A 16610-nucleotide genomic window follows, 5' to 3' on the forward strand; every position below is an offset into this window, starting at 1 on the left:
CGTTCATAAGAGCCGATTAATTGCCGTGAGCGTGAGTCGAATCGCTCACGTCTGGCAATGAGTCGGTTCACGCCCCCCCCCCCCCCCCCCCCCCGGCACGCACACAGACACACACAATGAACTCAACAGACGCTACCTTACCTGTAACTCCTCCCCTCATTGAAACCAATTCTGCTGCCTGCAGAGCCTCAGAGCCAGGAACGTGTCTAATGTGAAATATATAAGCATATAAGCAAAACTAGATTTTAGGTCTGTGATGAAAAAGGGCCTCACGGGAAGGGGGGCCTCGCAAAAAATAAAAAAAAATAAACACGATAAATTAAAAATATTTTTTTTTAATTTTTTTTTGTGCGAGGCCCCCCTTCCCGCGAGGCCCTGTGCGACCGCACTGCTCGCACACCCCCTGAGGCGGCCCTGTAGACGGTGGACGGGTCTGTTGAGGAGCCGAGGCGCTCGCCTCTCTCCCCTTCCCGTCGACCAAGAGTGAATACCTGTAGTCCCCAGAGCCCTGTCCCGACTCCGGTGAGCCGGTGCCGGGGAAGACCGGGCGAGCCCGACTCAACGAGAACCATAAAAACCTGAGCGCAGGGTGGCACCGGCCCCTCGCGCGCCGCCGCGGTTTCCAACTCCCCTCTCCCTCACGGGGAGAGGCGGGGGGGATTCGAAGTCTCCCCTCTGGTCGTGTGCGCCGTTCACTCAGTGTCGCGGGCAGGGACGGTAGCGCCCGGCGGTTGCCCCCCCCCCCGGACCCTTCCTTATTATTCCCATTATTGTGAAGATGGCGAAACACAACAAAAACAAAAAGAGTACAACTCTTGGCGGTGGATCACTCGGCTCGTGCGTCGATGAAGAACGCAGCTAGCTGCGAGAACTAATGTGAATTGCAGGACACATTGATCATCGACACTTCGAACGCACCTTGCGGCCCTGGGTTCCTCCCGGGGCCACGCCTGACTGAGGGTCGCTTTGCAATCAATCGGAAGCTCCGGCTTCCGCTGTTGGGGAGTCGCAGGCAGCGATGCCTTCGTCCCCCTAAGTGAAGACGAGGCCTCTCTCCGTAGTCCTTTCCCCCCACGCCCCTTGTCGCTCTCTGAGTCGGTGTGTGGCTGCCGGTGAGACGTCAGTCTTTATCCAGCTGTCTATAGCCGTGCTCGTCCGTCGACTCGGGACCGGGGGATCGCGGCGCGGTCACGAGACCTCACCCATGCAGCACGTGAGCCTCCCCTTGCCCGGGGGAGCCGCACCCTTTACGTTCGACTACGACCTCAGATCAGACGAGACAACCCGCTGAATTTAAGCATATTACTAAGCGGAGGAACAGAAACTAACCAGGATTCCCTCAGTAGCGGCGAGCGAAGAGGGAAGAGCCCAGCGCCGAATCCCCGCCCGCGGCGGGCGTGGGAAATGTGGCATACAGAAGTCCGTTTACCCGGTGTCGCTCGGGGGCCTGAGTCCTTCTGAAGGAGGCTCAGCCCGTGGACGGTGTGAGGCCGGTAATCGGCCCCCGTCGCGCCGGGGTCTGGTCTTCTCGGAGTCGGGTTGTTTGTGAATGCAGCCCAAAGTGGGTGGTAAACTCCATCTAAGGCTAAATACCGGCACGAGACCGATAGTCAACAAGTACCTTAAGGGAAAGTTGAAAAGAACTTTGAAGAGAGAGTTCAAGAGGGCGTAAAACCGTTGAGAGGTAAACAGGTGGTGTCCGCGCAGTCTGCCCGGAGGATTCAACTCGGCGACGGTCGGCCGGCGGGTGTGTCGGGATCCCCTCGTGGGACTCGGCCCCCGTCGCGCCCGTGCCGCCGCCGGGCGCATTTCCTCCGTCGCAGTGCGCCGCGACCGGCTTCAAGCTCGGCTAGGAAGGTCTGGAGGCGAAGGTGGCACGTGGCTCCGGCCGCGTGCTGTACAGCGCCTCTGGCTTTGGAATTCGCCACTTCTCTGGGCCGTGGAACAGTGCTCACTGCGCCTTCTCTCCGCCCCCCTCACGGGGTGCGTCGAGGGACGGGGCCCCCCGCCTCCGGCGTGACTGTCAACCGGGTCGGACTGTCCTTGAGGAAGACTGGTAAGGTTGAAACGTTGCATCTATTGCCTTTTTTGTCTATTAAATCACCTTGGAACTACAAGTGAGTTGTTCTTATGTATTACTGTTTTTACAGTTTGGCTCAGCACCAACAAACGGAGGATGTGCGTTATTTATTTTTTCTGAGTCTATGTAATGTCCCCATATTTCACATAAACAAACATGCGTGCGTGCGTGCGTGTGTGGGCGCATCTACTTTGCGTTACACCCCCTTACCGGCGTGCTGTGGCCCAGTTCCGGGGACCTCTCGGAGTCTGAGCTGTTTGTCCTCTCGCTCAGCGGTTTGGACAGCTGTCTCTCCTTGACGGGCGTGATGCTGCTGCGCTTCTGCCGGGGCGTGTGGACTCCGCCGTCCAGCCTGGAGACACAGGGTTTTGTGAGACTGTGGTGGGTGAACCTCTGCCCCTCTAGGGACTTTATAATTTTTTTGTACATTTTAAAAATGCATCAATCTGGTGCACTTTGAGAGCAAAATAAAGAGGCTAGATCTAAGACGAACTTTGTGCTCAAAACACAAAATCGACTAGACTCGACTCTAGTCACTGACTAGAGCATACATTTGAGCCATCAAAGAAATGAAGCCCATGTTGAACTGGTTTATTTTTTAGAAAATAAAATAACTATTACCACTGCCAATACTACTGTTACATCCCTATTGGCAAACTTTATATTGAAAAAAATATTAAGATTTTATTTTAATATTTTAAATAATTAAATTTTTTATTTTCGGTTCATTATAAAACTGTGCTCGCCACAGTCTAGGTAATTAATGGGAAACACTGGAGACAGGAGACCCGCGTTGATGCCTTTTAGACACTCCTCTGCGCTCTCGTCCAGGACGACTGACAACAAGCGAAGCGGTGGATTCAGCCTGAATACCAGGATCATCAACCAGTGTTGTAGGACTCAAGTCCAGGACTGAATTTCAGGACTCGTGACTCGACTTGGACTTGAGCACTGATGACTAACGCTATGGTACGAATTCGAAGGTACCATCTCTTTCTAGCTTTCTGGCAAAGGGGGGTAAATTTGGCTTCAATGTTAAGCTATTTTAAGCTAGCTTAAATTTGATGGGCGCAAAATGCCGGACATGGCCAAGAGGTCCCTTGACTTCTCACCTCAAGATATCTGAATGACAATGGGCTCAATAGAAACACACAAGCCGGGCTTCCGGTTTGGCGAGGAGCGGGTGAGCAGCTGCAGAACAGAGCTCCCGGTCCAAAATTCAAGAAAGGCAATAAAAAGTTATAAAACACGATAAAAAGTAACAACTCGAAGATAAAAGAAAGATGACAAGACTCCGTGCACAGAACTCGAGGAGAAGTGAGAGAAGAGTGACCCCCGACAAAGAAAATACGACGAAGGAAAAGGTATAACACGAGGAGATGACGCAGCAACATAACGTTAGACCCAGGGAACAAACTTAACTTTTTGACTTACCAGCCATTTGGCTGATAGATTTTTAAAAGTACCAGCCGGGCAGATTTTTTACTAGCCAAAAATTATAAATAGCTTTTTAGTATATCGCCATGTGTTATTATTACATATAATACTCTCATATGCTATTTTCAATTAATATCATAAACAACATAAGGAATATTAGCATCATTTTGAGTGGACTGAAGGAATGAGTCAGCGTTAATAGTTTTAAATGCAAATAATTTATTGAAACATAGAAGTGGGGTCGGGACACACACACACTGTGTTTCAACTCACCACCCCCGCATCATATTGTAGTCTGTCTTCAAACTTCCACTCCTCTCAAAACATTTTATATTTGAATATCAACATTATCTGTCCATCCTCAGTAATTCTCAGTTTACTATAATATACTCCTGTCCTGAGTCCTGACTAGTGACTCCGTCGTCTTTCCAAACGCACGCACACACAGGGGAGAGTGCCCCCCCCCCCCCCATTTCCCTTTCCTCAGTGCTGTTTACTGTGGCTCTGCCTCGTCTGATCATCAGGAGGAGCTTGTTAGCTGACGTTAACACTTTGGTTGCCTAAGGTTAAATTAATGATATACCATAGATTGCCAGCGCTATTTGTCTATGGAGAAAGTCCCCTTCTTTGCAGGGCTATAACTTTTTAAATTCTATTGCTACATTGCCATTATTAGGGCCCATTCAAAGTCCTATATGTATTGTTCATTGTGTAGCAACGTTAAACTTTTTCATTCACATATTCATAGTAAAGTATGGTCTAATGTATAAGTATGTTTTCATCTCTTTCTGCAGCTTTCTCCAGAACGTGATATATAGCCCCAAATGCATTATATTGATGATGAAATACAGTTTGATGGCAATCGGGGCGATATAAAAAATTCCAACTAGACGTACTTCTAGAAGTTACTACACGTCATCTGATGTTGACCGGATGGGCGAGGGGGCGTTTATAATTCCGTGGGCAGCGTTATACCAATCATCTAATGTGGGTCAAATGTTCATCATAGCAGTTAGTGTCGAACACGGTAATATTACACGCTAAAACTCACCCCAGTCTCCGCGGGCCGTTGGGCGATCAGCGTGGGGTAGACAGTTTTCCATTATGGGATGTTGAAATAGTCGGTCCATTTCCAGGTTGTATAATAATATATACGTCCAAATCATGTTGTTTTTTCGAGTTATTTGCAGCGATCGATGTTCACTGTGTGAAGACGGAGTCTCTCTAACATTAGCGAGTGCCCGGACCCCATATGGAGTGAGTCCTACCGGGTTAAAGGTTGACATCCGGTTTCGATCTGCCGATCGGCCACCAGATGGCGGTCTTGAACCGCTAGAGGATTGAGAGGAGATCACACTTGTGTCTCAGGCCAGCGGAGGGACATTATGGATCAGATCGCAGATTTTTGAAATATTGATATAAAGACGACGTAAAGCGTCCCCCGGCAACTTTAGCATCGCCAGCAAAGACGTCTAAAGACGCCCCCTGGCAGTCAAAGTGTTAACGTTGTAGTGATTGGTACATAAACGTTAATTTCGGGCGATGTGGGCATAAAGGAATGGCGACGGTGCAAAGCATGTAGCTGCATTGGACTCGTTGTGGGAAGAAAAAAAACATCACAGACTTATTTCGCGCCTGTAGGCGCACTGCTGTGTTAACGCTGCTCTGTTTACAACGCTGCTCTGTTTAAGAAACAACACGGACTGGGCGGATAACATATGACTCGCGGAGTTGCTAGAGGGTTTTCAAAATAAGAGTATCATATTAACCTGAACGTTGCTAGCTGCCGGAGCCCAGATATTATGACTGAAGCTGCGCTTGGGGCGGCAATGAGACCCGCACAGAATTTTCAAAATAAGAGTATCGATATGAATTACACGCCAGCTGGCGGGCAGACTATTATTTTTAGACGCCAGACGGTAAATCTACACGCATTTGGCGATGGGCGCCCAGTTATTTTGTTCCCTGGTTAGACCACAGCGAGGTCTGGCTGGAGACGGAGCTACAAGCTAACATGGAAGCTAACACGATATGCAAGTTAGCATTCGGATCAGGCTAGAAGCAATACAGAATGCTAACGATGCTAACATGCAAATCAACACGCAGGCTGGACTCGATGCAATACAGAATATTCAGAGGAACATAGTGTTGTCAAAAATATCGAAGTATCGATACATATCGATACTGAATATTTAAAATGGTTTCGATACTCATTTCCCGAAATACCGATACTTTCTGCAGTATCGGTACCAGCTGGCGAGTGTTCTACCTCAAGTTGTTGACGCGCTGTTCAGAGCACGCTTGCCCCTCCGCCTGCTCCGAGTCCAGGAGGCAGGCACGGAGGTCGCCCAGGCCGGCCGGGATGCGAGCGTTGAGGCCACGCACACCAACCCCCACCCTCATCCAACTCCACTGGGTCTGGCTCCCCATCAAATCCCGCATCACCTACAAAACCCTCCTGCTCACCTACAAATCCCTTCACGCTCTGGCACCTCAGTACCTCACTGACCTCCTCCACCCCTACACTCAGTCACGGTCCCTACGATCCACGGACACTGGTCAGCTTAGGGCTGGGCGATATGGAAAAAAATCATATCGCGATAACGATATGATAATGTTATCATATTTCTCGATATCGATAATTATCGAAATTGTTATAAGTATAAAAAAGAAAAAAAATTATAAACAACAGATGCATGTTTATTTTGCAGCAATTCTTTGTCATTGCCGCCATCTTTAGTGTTACATCCCCTCACACTCCAGTTCTCAGGCGATTTTTCGATTTTTTTTTAATTTCGATATTCGATATCGATTATTAAAATATATCGCGATATTTATCGTTATCGTTATATCGCCCAGCCCTAGGTCAGCTCTCCATCCCCCGAACCAGACTGCGGACCTTCGGGGACAGAGCTTTCAGTGTGGCAGCTCCCACCCTCTGGAACTCCCTCCCTGTTTGTTATCCCCCCCCCCCCCCTATGTAAAGCGACCTTGGGTCTCTTGAAAGGCGCTATATAAAATGTTATTATTATTATTATTAACCGGGAGCCGAGCGCCAAGATCAACCAGACCAGCCAGGATTCAAATAACGAGATCTCACACACCAAACAGGACTCGAGCACTGAGGTCACACACACTGACCAAGATTCAATACCACATATACATATTATTTGATAGTGAATGGATGTTATGATTCGAGACACACTGCAGATAACACACAGACCACTGGGAATACAGACAAGGTAAACACATTAGTTGGGAAAATTGGGACTTGATTCGGGACATATAATATAAATAACACGTACTAGACTAAACTGTAGACACTAACACACATGACGCACAACTAAGACGACGGGGAACATGGGGAAAAACATTCGGAGACCTGACCGGGAGCTCTGGAACTGTACTATCATATGAAAGATAAAAATTCAAAGAAAATGTTGGACAATAATAGGGGCATTGGAGAATCCCCATTGGGGAATCTCCGTCGTTATAGGAGGGGCCCTCTCCAGGAGAGCCTTACCCCTGCAGCCCGCCAACAGGGGTTAAACGGGGTTAAAAAGAATTACCTGGGCGGTCAGGTGGCGTAGCGGAGATTGCGCTCGTCACCAATGCAGGAGATGCTGGGTTCATGCTTGGCGTTGCCACCAGCTTGGCTGGCCGTTCACACTAATACAATTGGCAGTATTAGGGGGTGGGGAAGCTGGCGGGTGGGAATCTGGCGTTGTGGACAGCGACGCCTACAGGTCAGGTCTCGGCGCTTGCTAAGCGGGGCAGGACTTGGTGGAGATAGCGTGCCCTCCCACGCGTTACACTTCACCAATGAGAGTCCTCGCTGCCAAGTGAAAAAACGTCACTGGCTGTCGGCGCACGTCTCGGAGGAAGCGTGCGATCGACTCGGGACGCCCTTGTACCGACTCGTAGGAGAGCATGCATACAGCAGCCAGGTAGGGGAGGGGGGGGAATTGGCACAACGACTAATTGGGACGGGGAGAAAAATCAGAGAAATCAGAAACAAACAAAAATAAATAAAGAATTACCTGGGAAGTGCCAATTGTCTTTAGTTTAATTTTTTTTGAGTTATATTAGAATAGCAGTTGCTTTGAATGTGCACATGGACAATTGTGAAGGACAATAATTCAAAATGTTGGACATGAAGAGAGGCTTGGAGAATCTCCTTTGGGGGATATCTCCGTCTCTAGGGGGGGGGGCTTCTTCAACAGGAGAGCTGATTTCCCTCCAAACCTCCAACGGGGGAAAGAGTGCTAATCATATGGCTTATTTTATAATTTTTTCTTATTGTGTTGTCAGTGCTATTTTTTCATAAATGTATATAGTGATATCGGTGACATGGGAGGTACAGAGGCGGTGGGGGGGAATGCTGGGGGGATGGGCCATCGTTCCGGCGGTTCGACCCGGGGGAGGGGGGGCCTTGCGTGTTGTGGGATCGGTATGGGGGGGTGGGGTTTCCTGGGGCCCTCGGCCGCCGTGGCCCGGGCGATATGGTCACCGGGCCGGGGGGGCACCGGGCTTGGGGTCGCGGGGGGTCGGGGGACCATTGAGGCGTGGTGCTTAGGCCTTCTGCGGGCCTGGGCTTGGGGTTCTCGTGGGCCTGGCGGTTGAGGCGGGGACGGGTGGGGGCTCGGCTCTGCGCATGGTGGACCAGGATATGGGGGTGCTCTGTTTCTCTGGGAGGAGGGCGGGGTTTCTCTTGTGGGGGTCAGAGCGGCTGAGCTTTGCCCAGTGGGGTCCTGTATGTTGCGGGGTCGGTGAGCATGGGGTGGGGCTCTCGGTGGCATGGGAGGTAGTGGGCTTGGCTCGGTGGGGGGTTGAATCTGTCCCTCTCCTCTGCTGGGCCTGGCCCAATTAATTCAAGGGACCCGTGTCACTGGGGGCCCGGCTCTGCGCACATCGGATATGGGGGAGTTCTACGGGCTTAACTCAGGGGGGGTAATGTCGGGGGCGGGGGGCGGCATCGTTTCCGCGGTTTGGCCCGGGAGAGTGGGGTCTCGTGGGTTGTGGGTTCGTTGTGTGGGGTGCTTGGCTCGATGGGGGGGGGGGGGGGAGTACCACCCCTCGCCCCTGGCCCAATCAAATTCAAGGGACCCGTGTCGCTGAGTGCTCGGTCCCACGTGGGACGGACCTGGGATGTGGGGGAGCCCGGTTTCTAGGGGTGGATGGCGGGAGGGGGGGGTCCCTCTCATGGGGGTCTGGGAGGCTGAACGCAGCCGAATCAAGGGGCCCATGTTAATGTACTGTTATGTTAATGATGTCATTGTAGGTATTGTTTAAGTGTTGTTTGTCTATAAATGTTAATAAAAATGTAAGTTTAAAAAATAAAATAAACATACAAGCCTACTTACAGCCAGAGTCATGCTAGTGTCACATGCCCAAACCAGGCACTGTGGTAATTTCTTTTACGCAGGCCGATTAATCGGCTATCTGCCTTTCCTTGCTCCAAACTATCGCTATTATATCAGCCTTTAAAGGGGCTATGTATTGCTATTCCTAGCACTATTTGGGCAACTTTACACAATTCCTGTGAGTCTATGTAACACATCTGTAAGGTTTATTCCAAAAATAATCATTGTTTTATATTTCTAATCAAGTACTCAAAACCAGCATTTTTCTGTTTTAGGATTTCAAGCTGTTATTGGCTTGGCTCCACCCATACTAGCAGAATGCTTTGAGTGACAGCCACCCACCAAATAGCTCCGCCCATCTCCCCGTCCTTCCCTCTCAGGTGAAGGGTTTTTATTTCGACACGCAAAACATATACCGATTTTACTAACTAATACAACATGGCTGTACATTATGTTTGGGATCCAGAGAGCGACCCACAGTATGATTCAGAAGAAGAAGTCGAGTTGCAACAGCGAGGCTTGCAAATAGTTTCCGATTGGTACGTTTATTACAACGTTAGTATAATGGCTTGCCGAAAAGAGCGAGTAACGTTACTTACTTGACCAGCCAGCTTTTGCTTCGATAGCTTGCTATAAGTAACGTTACCTTGTTTACCTCTGACTAGTTGTGTTTGTATTGAGCAGTTTTTAATTATGACTAGCTTGCTTCAATAGTTTGCTATAACGTTACTTTATAAAGAGCAGCAGTTATATACAGTGTACTTCTGTCGCGTCCCGTCGAACACACACACACTAACGTTAGATTGTACTCACCCCCCAAACAATGGTTCCCCACACACACACACGTGAACGACATATCTACTTACTACTTCTGTCGGGTCCCGAATAGTAGGCACAACACCTTTCTTTAGAAGAATCCAGGATGTCACCCCAGCATCAAAAAGACCTTGATTGACAACGTCTTCGGCGGAAAAATTTGCAGTACAAACCAGAGTATGAGACGTTGCGACAGAACTAGGAGGGTCCCCAAAAACGAACTTTGTCCATTGCTGGCAAAGTTCGGCATCCACAGGAAAAGTGTGCAAAGACGTATTAGTAGTACTAGCTTTACAGCCAGGAACAGAACATGTCCTGTAAGGCCTGTGGGGTTTGCTGGGTTTGCTCATCGTGGAAGATATGAAGATGCAAGTGACCGCACTCCGTTTTCTCGGTACCTCTGTATTCTCGGTAGAATGGGGGCGGGCGTTAGGGGGCGGGCATTAGCTCCAACCACAGAGCCAATCGCATCACTGTGCGCTACCCAGCGGCTGTATGACGCGTATTGGCTGTTCAAAAAAAATATGACCTGATTTACTAGACCAGGAAAGGGGCTGGGCTGAATCTGAGCAATCCGCCAATATGGTATTTAGACCCTAAAACACATTGATACGAACTCCTATTACTATAATACAATGCTAGAGACTGAAAAATGACATTTATAATACATAGCCCCTTTAAAAGTCTAGGAGGGTCCCCAAAAACGAACTTTGTCCATTGCTGGCGAAGTTCGGCATTTACAGGAAAAGTGTGCAAAGACGTATTAGTAGTACTAGCTTTACAGCCAGGAACAGAACATGTCCTGTAAGGCCTGTGGGGTTTGCTGGGTTTGCTCATCGTGGAAGATATGAAGATGCAAGTGACCGCACTCCGTTTTCTCGGTACCTCTGTATTCTCGGTAGAATGGGGGCGGGCGTTAGGGGGCGGGCATTAGCTCCAACCACAGAGCCAATCGCATCACTGTGCGCTACCCAGCGGCTGTATGGCGCGTATTGGCCATTCAAAAAAAATATGACCTGATTTACTAGACCAGGAAAGGGGCTGGGCTGAATCTGAGCAATCCGCCAATATGGTATTTAGACCCTAAAACACATTGATACGAACTCCTATTACTATAATACAATGCTAGAGACTGAAAAATGACATTTATAATACATAGCCCCTTTAAAAGTCCACTATAAAGAAATATCTGCAATTTCACTCACTATAAAAGGAGGGGGGGCACACTTGCCTAAGACAGCGACGTTGCACATGAGTATATAATACCTGACAAATGCACCATGTTTATGTCGACAAGATTGGCTCTATGTTTTAACACTTTGAATGCCATCCACGAGTTTTACTCGTGTTTACCCCCCGCGGGTTGAATGCCCACTCACGAGAATATTCTTTTTTTTTTTAGCGATCTGAAATCATATTGCATCAAGCGTCCCTACCGTTGGAGATCCAGTCACCCAGGCGCTTTACTGTGTTTTACTGTATACACGATGGATCAATCAAATGAGCGATATTTTCAAATGGCGATCGGGAATTGGAATAAACCATTTGGATACCATCTGATCTCAGGTAAGGAATCTATGTTATCAGTATTAGCATAATCAGACTCGTTTTCACAGAGATATAAGCTTTTATGTGATTGTGTGTTATCGCTGTTTGACTGTGCGCGCGGTCAGGAAATAGGAGACTCGATTTTCGGCTCGCCGCAAGAGCATGCGTGCGTACACATATACTATCGATAATCTAGCGTTTATTTGAAAACGGTTCATGACATGGCCGAACAATGACAATGTTCTAGAATATTCCAGTAAAAGGCGATTATCATGGAATGTGTTGTTTTTACCGTGAAATCGAGTGATTTTCAAAATGCTAGAAAACGGAAATGAAGCGATAAAAAAACAATCTGCCATGACAATGTTGACTGGAAAATGAGTCTTTGATAAGCGACGGGCAGATTAGACACATAGCCATAATTTAAAACATAGATTAGGCGATAGTAACGTTAACATTGGAGTGGATGTGGGCATTCAAGGGACTAATAAGAAATTACACTTGGGCAGTCAAAGTGTTAAGATTTTTTTCTTTCGTTTTGTGTTTTTTTTTACTTCTCATTTTATTTTCTGGTGTCGTTTTTTTTCTTCTTTTGGTAGAATTTTTCGTTTGTTTAGTTTTACTTATTCTTATGTTTTTTTTTTTTTTTATCTGTCTCCCCCCCCATATGGGGGTTATCATTGTAACCTAGACGTTAGTGGTCTAGGTGTCTGTGTTGTCCTTCAGGACTGACCCATGTTGATGCTAAATATATGTCATTCATTGTATTGTCCTGAAGTACTGTGTGCAAAAAAATTAAAAATACGCAATAAAGTATAAGTCATAAAAAAAGTCCACTATCGGTCGACCTCTAGTGGGCATTGATGAAGGGTTTGGAGTTGCCCCCTAAAGCTCACATCAACGCTGCCAGCGGTAAGAGGCCTGGGTTGAAACGCATGCTGCGCTTGTATCGTATGATAGTGGCGTTTGTGTCACAGTTAACGCTGTAGGTACAATGTGCGTTACCTAGGCGACGGCACCGTTTGGCCTTCGCTCTTACTGCTCTTCAGGGGCGTACGGGGTTTCTCAGCCACCGACACCGTGATGCAGGGGCCCTCTGCAAACATCTCCTGATCAGTCAGCTCCTACACACACACACAGAGTCACAAAGACAGATGGTCAACGTCACCTGACAATGTTACTGTCATATGCTCCCACACTCCATCTCTCTTTGTCCCCCCCCCCTCCCGTCTCGTGTTTTCAACACAGATGGCAATGCCCCCCTCCTCCCCCTGCATTAATAGAGGATCTGACTCACTGCCATCCTTCACACACATGCACAACAACACACAAACAAGCATACACACGCACGCCGATACGCATACACACACACATGCACGCTTTGAGATTTGATCCACAATTATAAAGCGCATTACAAATCAAATATATTATTATTATTATTATTACCAGTGTGTCGGTCTCCGACAGGGCCTCCTCCAGGTTGCGGCTGCGGGAGTGTTTCATCTTGTCTAGGGGAGGCTGCTCCCCCTGCTGGTGACACGAGGTACAACAGTCAGTGTTATTACTGCAGGAGTGTTTCATCTCGTCTAAGCCAGGGGAGGCTGCTTCCCCTGCTGGTGACACGAGGTACAACAGCCAGTGTTATTACTGCGGGAGTGTTTCATCTCGTCTAGGGGAGGCTACTCCCCCTGCTGGGGACGTGAGGTACAACAGTCAGTGTTATTACACTGTGTTCACAGAGAGGGAACAGGGAGATTAGAGTAACAGGTGATTTTGATAAAAAAAATTATGAACATATATTTACACCGCTTCTTGCTTTTTAAAGAAGTGAAAAACATATATTCACAGCGCTTCTTGCTTTTTAAAGAAGTGAAAAATAGACATGCAAATATTCCTAATTTTCTAGTTTAGGAAAACATGACTGAAGTTGAAAAGAAAATATTTTATTTTTAACCAAACTTTATTGCTTCAACTGCAACCAATGTATCGTTTTAATGGCAACCGAATAAGAAAGTGATTTAGATCTTGTGCTTAAAACGAGAACAACGCTAGACCTGTCCAGTGTCTTCTGAACAAAGACATAAAACAGGCATGTTCTATAGGGAGGTGTAGTGGTTACATCATTGCTGTTTCCGGCCGGTCCACCTCGCAAAATTGCAACGTATTTCCCCATTGCCCATTTCTAAATAGTCTCGTTTAAAACAAATAAAGCATGAACATTTGCATGGTGCACCTTTCTGTGCGTATTCATCCACAATCTATAGCTCAACATAAAAATATTCGCAATTAATCGTAAAAATAAATCGCCGAATTTTATTTCAACCAAAAATGCTTAAACAATAATGTTAGTGATAGAAGGGCTAAAAAGAAGATAATCTTGTGCAAAAATGGAAAGCTTTTCAATGTTCATGAGGCAGAATTGTTACAATAGCCGATAATCCATTTTCCAAATGATAAGTCCCTATACGGGTGGACCTCGTGGGTGACGTCAGACTACACCTCCCTATTAGGACAGAAACACAGACGTCTGCCATTGCTTTATCGATCACACTTTAGCCCATAATGATATATTGATAAACAGGCTTATATAATATATGTATCGGTGTAGCCCTACTGAATATGTTCAAGACTCAGTCATATATTTCTGTGAAAGAAGTCGCGTCGACGCATTCCAATCAGAACAGCCCAGCTGTGCACATTCTATTCTATTCTATTACAAACAACAGCTGCACGAATGACATGCAAATTTGTGAAGCGTTCCATATTTTTATGGGACAGTGCTCATTTGCTCACACAGGAGCACAGGAGTGGAATGAGTTGCCTTTGAACACCAAACAGGGCTCGAACATGTATAGTTTCAAGGTGAACGTTAGGAAATGGCTCCTAGAAAATGTCCCAGAGTAACTCAGGAAAGCTTCATATTTTAGTGTAGTAGTTTTAGTGTGTCTGTACATTTTGTACATATTTTATTAATAATGTTGTATTTTACTTTTTAATATATACATGTGTATAATATACTGTAGGCTGATGATATGTGTAATACATGTTTATGTAAATACTATGTGCTGCTGAGACCAAGGACCACAATGGAAATAAGTCTGACTTTTTTGTGCTATCCTTGATAATTTTAGGATGCATGACTTGTTGTAACATGTAATGTATTTTAATAATTGTCAAATAAACTAAACTAAACTAAACTAAGACACTTTAATGTGGTCCAGTTTGGGAGTTCTTGGAGCAAGCTGTGGACCAGCAGCACCAGCAGCATGTTCATCACCGTCAGGAGAAATTATTAAATGTGCTTACAGAACGAGGGTGCCACAACACAGCAGGCCAGTGTCAAATGTAATTTGACAATGATATAGATATATATATATATATATATATATATTCACGTTTAAACGGCTAAACACTATTGCTTGGCAAGTCATTGGGAAAATCAATCGATAGATGAGGGTTTCTCTAGTATACTCCAGGAAGACTCCAGGAAGATTAGATGATGCCACTGCATTAACTAGCAGGAAGATTAGATGATGCCACTGCATTAGCTAGCAGGAAGATTAGATGATGCCACTGCATTAACTAGCAGGAAGATTAGATGATGCCACTGCATTAGCTAGCAGGAAGATTAGATGATGCCACTGCATTAACTAGCAGGAAGATTAGATGATGCCACTGCATTAACTAGCAGGAAGATTAGATGATGCCACTGCATTAGCTAGCAGGAAGATTAGATGATGCCACTGCATTAACTAGCAGGAAGATTAGATGATGCCACTGCATTAGCTAGCAGGAAGATTAGATGATGCCACTGCATTAACTAGCAGGAAGATTAGATGATGCCACTGCATTAGCTAGCAGGAAGATTAGATGATGCCACTGCATTAGCTAGCAGGAAGATTAGATGATGCCACTGCATTAGCTAACAGGAAGATTAGATGATGCCACTGCATTAGCTAGCAGGAAGCTTAGATGATGCCACTGCATTAGCTAGCAGGAAGATTAGATGATGCCACTGCATTAGCTAACAGGGATCCTACCTAATCCTTGGGTTTCCTGAAAGGTGCTATATCAATTTAAGAAATTATTCTTATTATTCTTATTAATAAACAATGGTCTGCTCAGTGTGTTCCTTGTATACAGATATATAATAACAAATATTAAGAATAAGGGCGGCTACGTGGCGTAGTGGGCAAGGCGCTCGCCACGAAATGCTGGAGATGCTGGGCTCGTCAGTTCGAGCCCAGCGCTCCACATTTGCTTTCAGTTTAGCTGGTCGTCCGTACTAATACACATTGGCCGTATTAGGGGGTGGGAAACTGATGGGTGGGGATCGGGCGTTGTGGACAGCGACTCCTACAGGTCGGTTGGTGCGCCTGCGCAGTAGAATCAGGAAGTGTCGGGGGCAGCGTGAGCCTCCCACGCGTTACTCCTCGCCACTGAGAGATCGAGCTGCGCAGGTGAAAAGATGCGACTGCTGTTACCTCAAGTACCGGAGGGGACTTGTGCTATGTATGACTTAGTCCACATTGCAGCCGGCTTGTGGGAGGCAAGAAACAGCGTCCGTGACAGGGGAGGGTTGAATTGGATGATAAGAAATTGGGATGGGAGAAAAATATAGAAAATGGGAGAAAAAGTGGATAAAAAAAATTAAAAAATTAAGAATAAGAACCGGGGGACTTCCGGTGAGAGGCAAGCGAGATGGCTGCTTGAAGTTCTAGCTCCCGATGGTCAATTAACACTATGGTCGCCAAAAACGCCTTACCACGTCATTCCCCGCCATGCTCATTCTGCCAAAGACGCCGTACCACGTCTTTGATATCAATATTTCAAAAATCTGTGATCGCAATCATATTTCTCCCCCGGAGACTTGAGATCTACTGTTGATCCCCTCTCAACTCTCCAACGGTTCAAGAGTGCCATCTGGTGGCCGATCGGCGGATCGCCCAAACCGAAAACAGGAAACGGAAGCTGGTGCTCATTCCAATTCGGTCCGATCACTCGCTAATAGTCCCAGGACTCGAGCTAGACACAATGGATAGCAATCCGTTACCAATAACTCGATAAACAACATGATTTGGACGTATATACTATTATACAACCTGGAGATGGATCGCATATTTCTACATCCCATAATAGGAATATTTCTGCTCCACGCTCATCGCTACGAGGAAGCTACGGTAAGTTTCAGCGTTATTTTTTAACGTGTTCGATATAAACTGCTCTGATGATCATATCACCCACACTAGATGAATCATCTAACGTTGGCCACGGAATTATAAACGACCCCCCCCCCCCCCATCCGGTCAACATCAGATGATAAGTAGTAACTTCTAGAAGCACTTCCATTTGAAATTTTTTATCTT

At 46.7% G+C, this 16610-nt stretch overlaps 1 protein-coding gene across 1 annotated transcript in view; it reads right to left on the reverse strand.

Moving 5' to 3' along the window:
- Positions 1–16610, reverse strand: part of pacs1 (phosphofurin acidic cluster sorting protein 1) — a 285532-nt gene that overhangs the window by 71779 nt on the left and 197143 nt on the right. Inside the window, exons 11-13 of the mRNA XM_084312165.1 lie at positions 12691–12774; positions 12250–12368; positions 2291–2432 (exon numbers count right to left, since the gene is read on the reverse strand). Coding sequence (XP_084168291.1) covers positions 2291–2432; positions 12250–12368; positions 12691–12774 — 345 coding nt within the window. The remainder of the gene's footprint in view (positions 1–2290; positions 2433–12249; positions 12369–12690; positions 12775–16610) is intronic.

The sequence above is a fragment of the Notolepis coatsorum genome (assembly GCF_963971535.1).
Source record: "Notolepis coatsorum genome assembly, chromosome: 4".
Classification (NCBI taxonomy): domain Eukaryota; kingdom Metazoa; phylum Chordata; class Actinopteri; order Aulopiformes; family Paralepididae; genus Notolepis; species Notolepis coatsorum.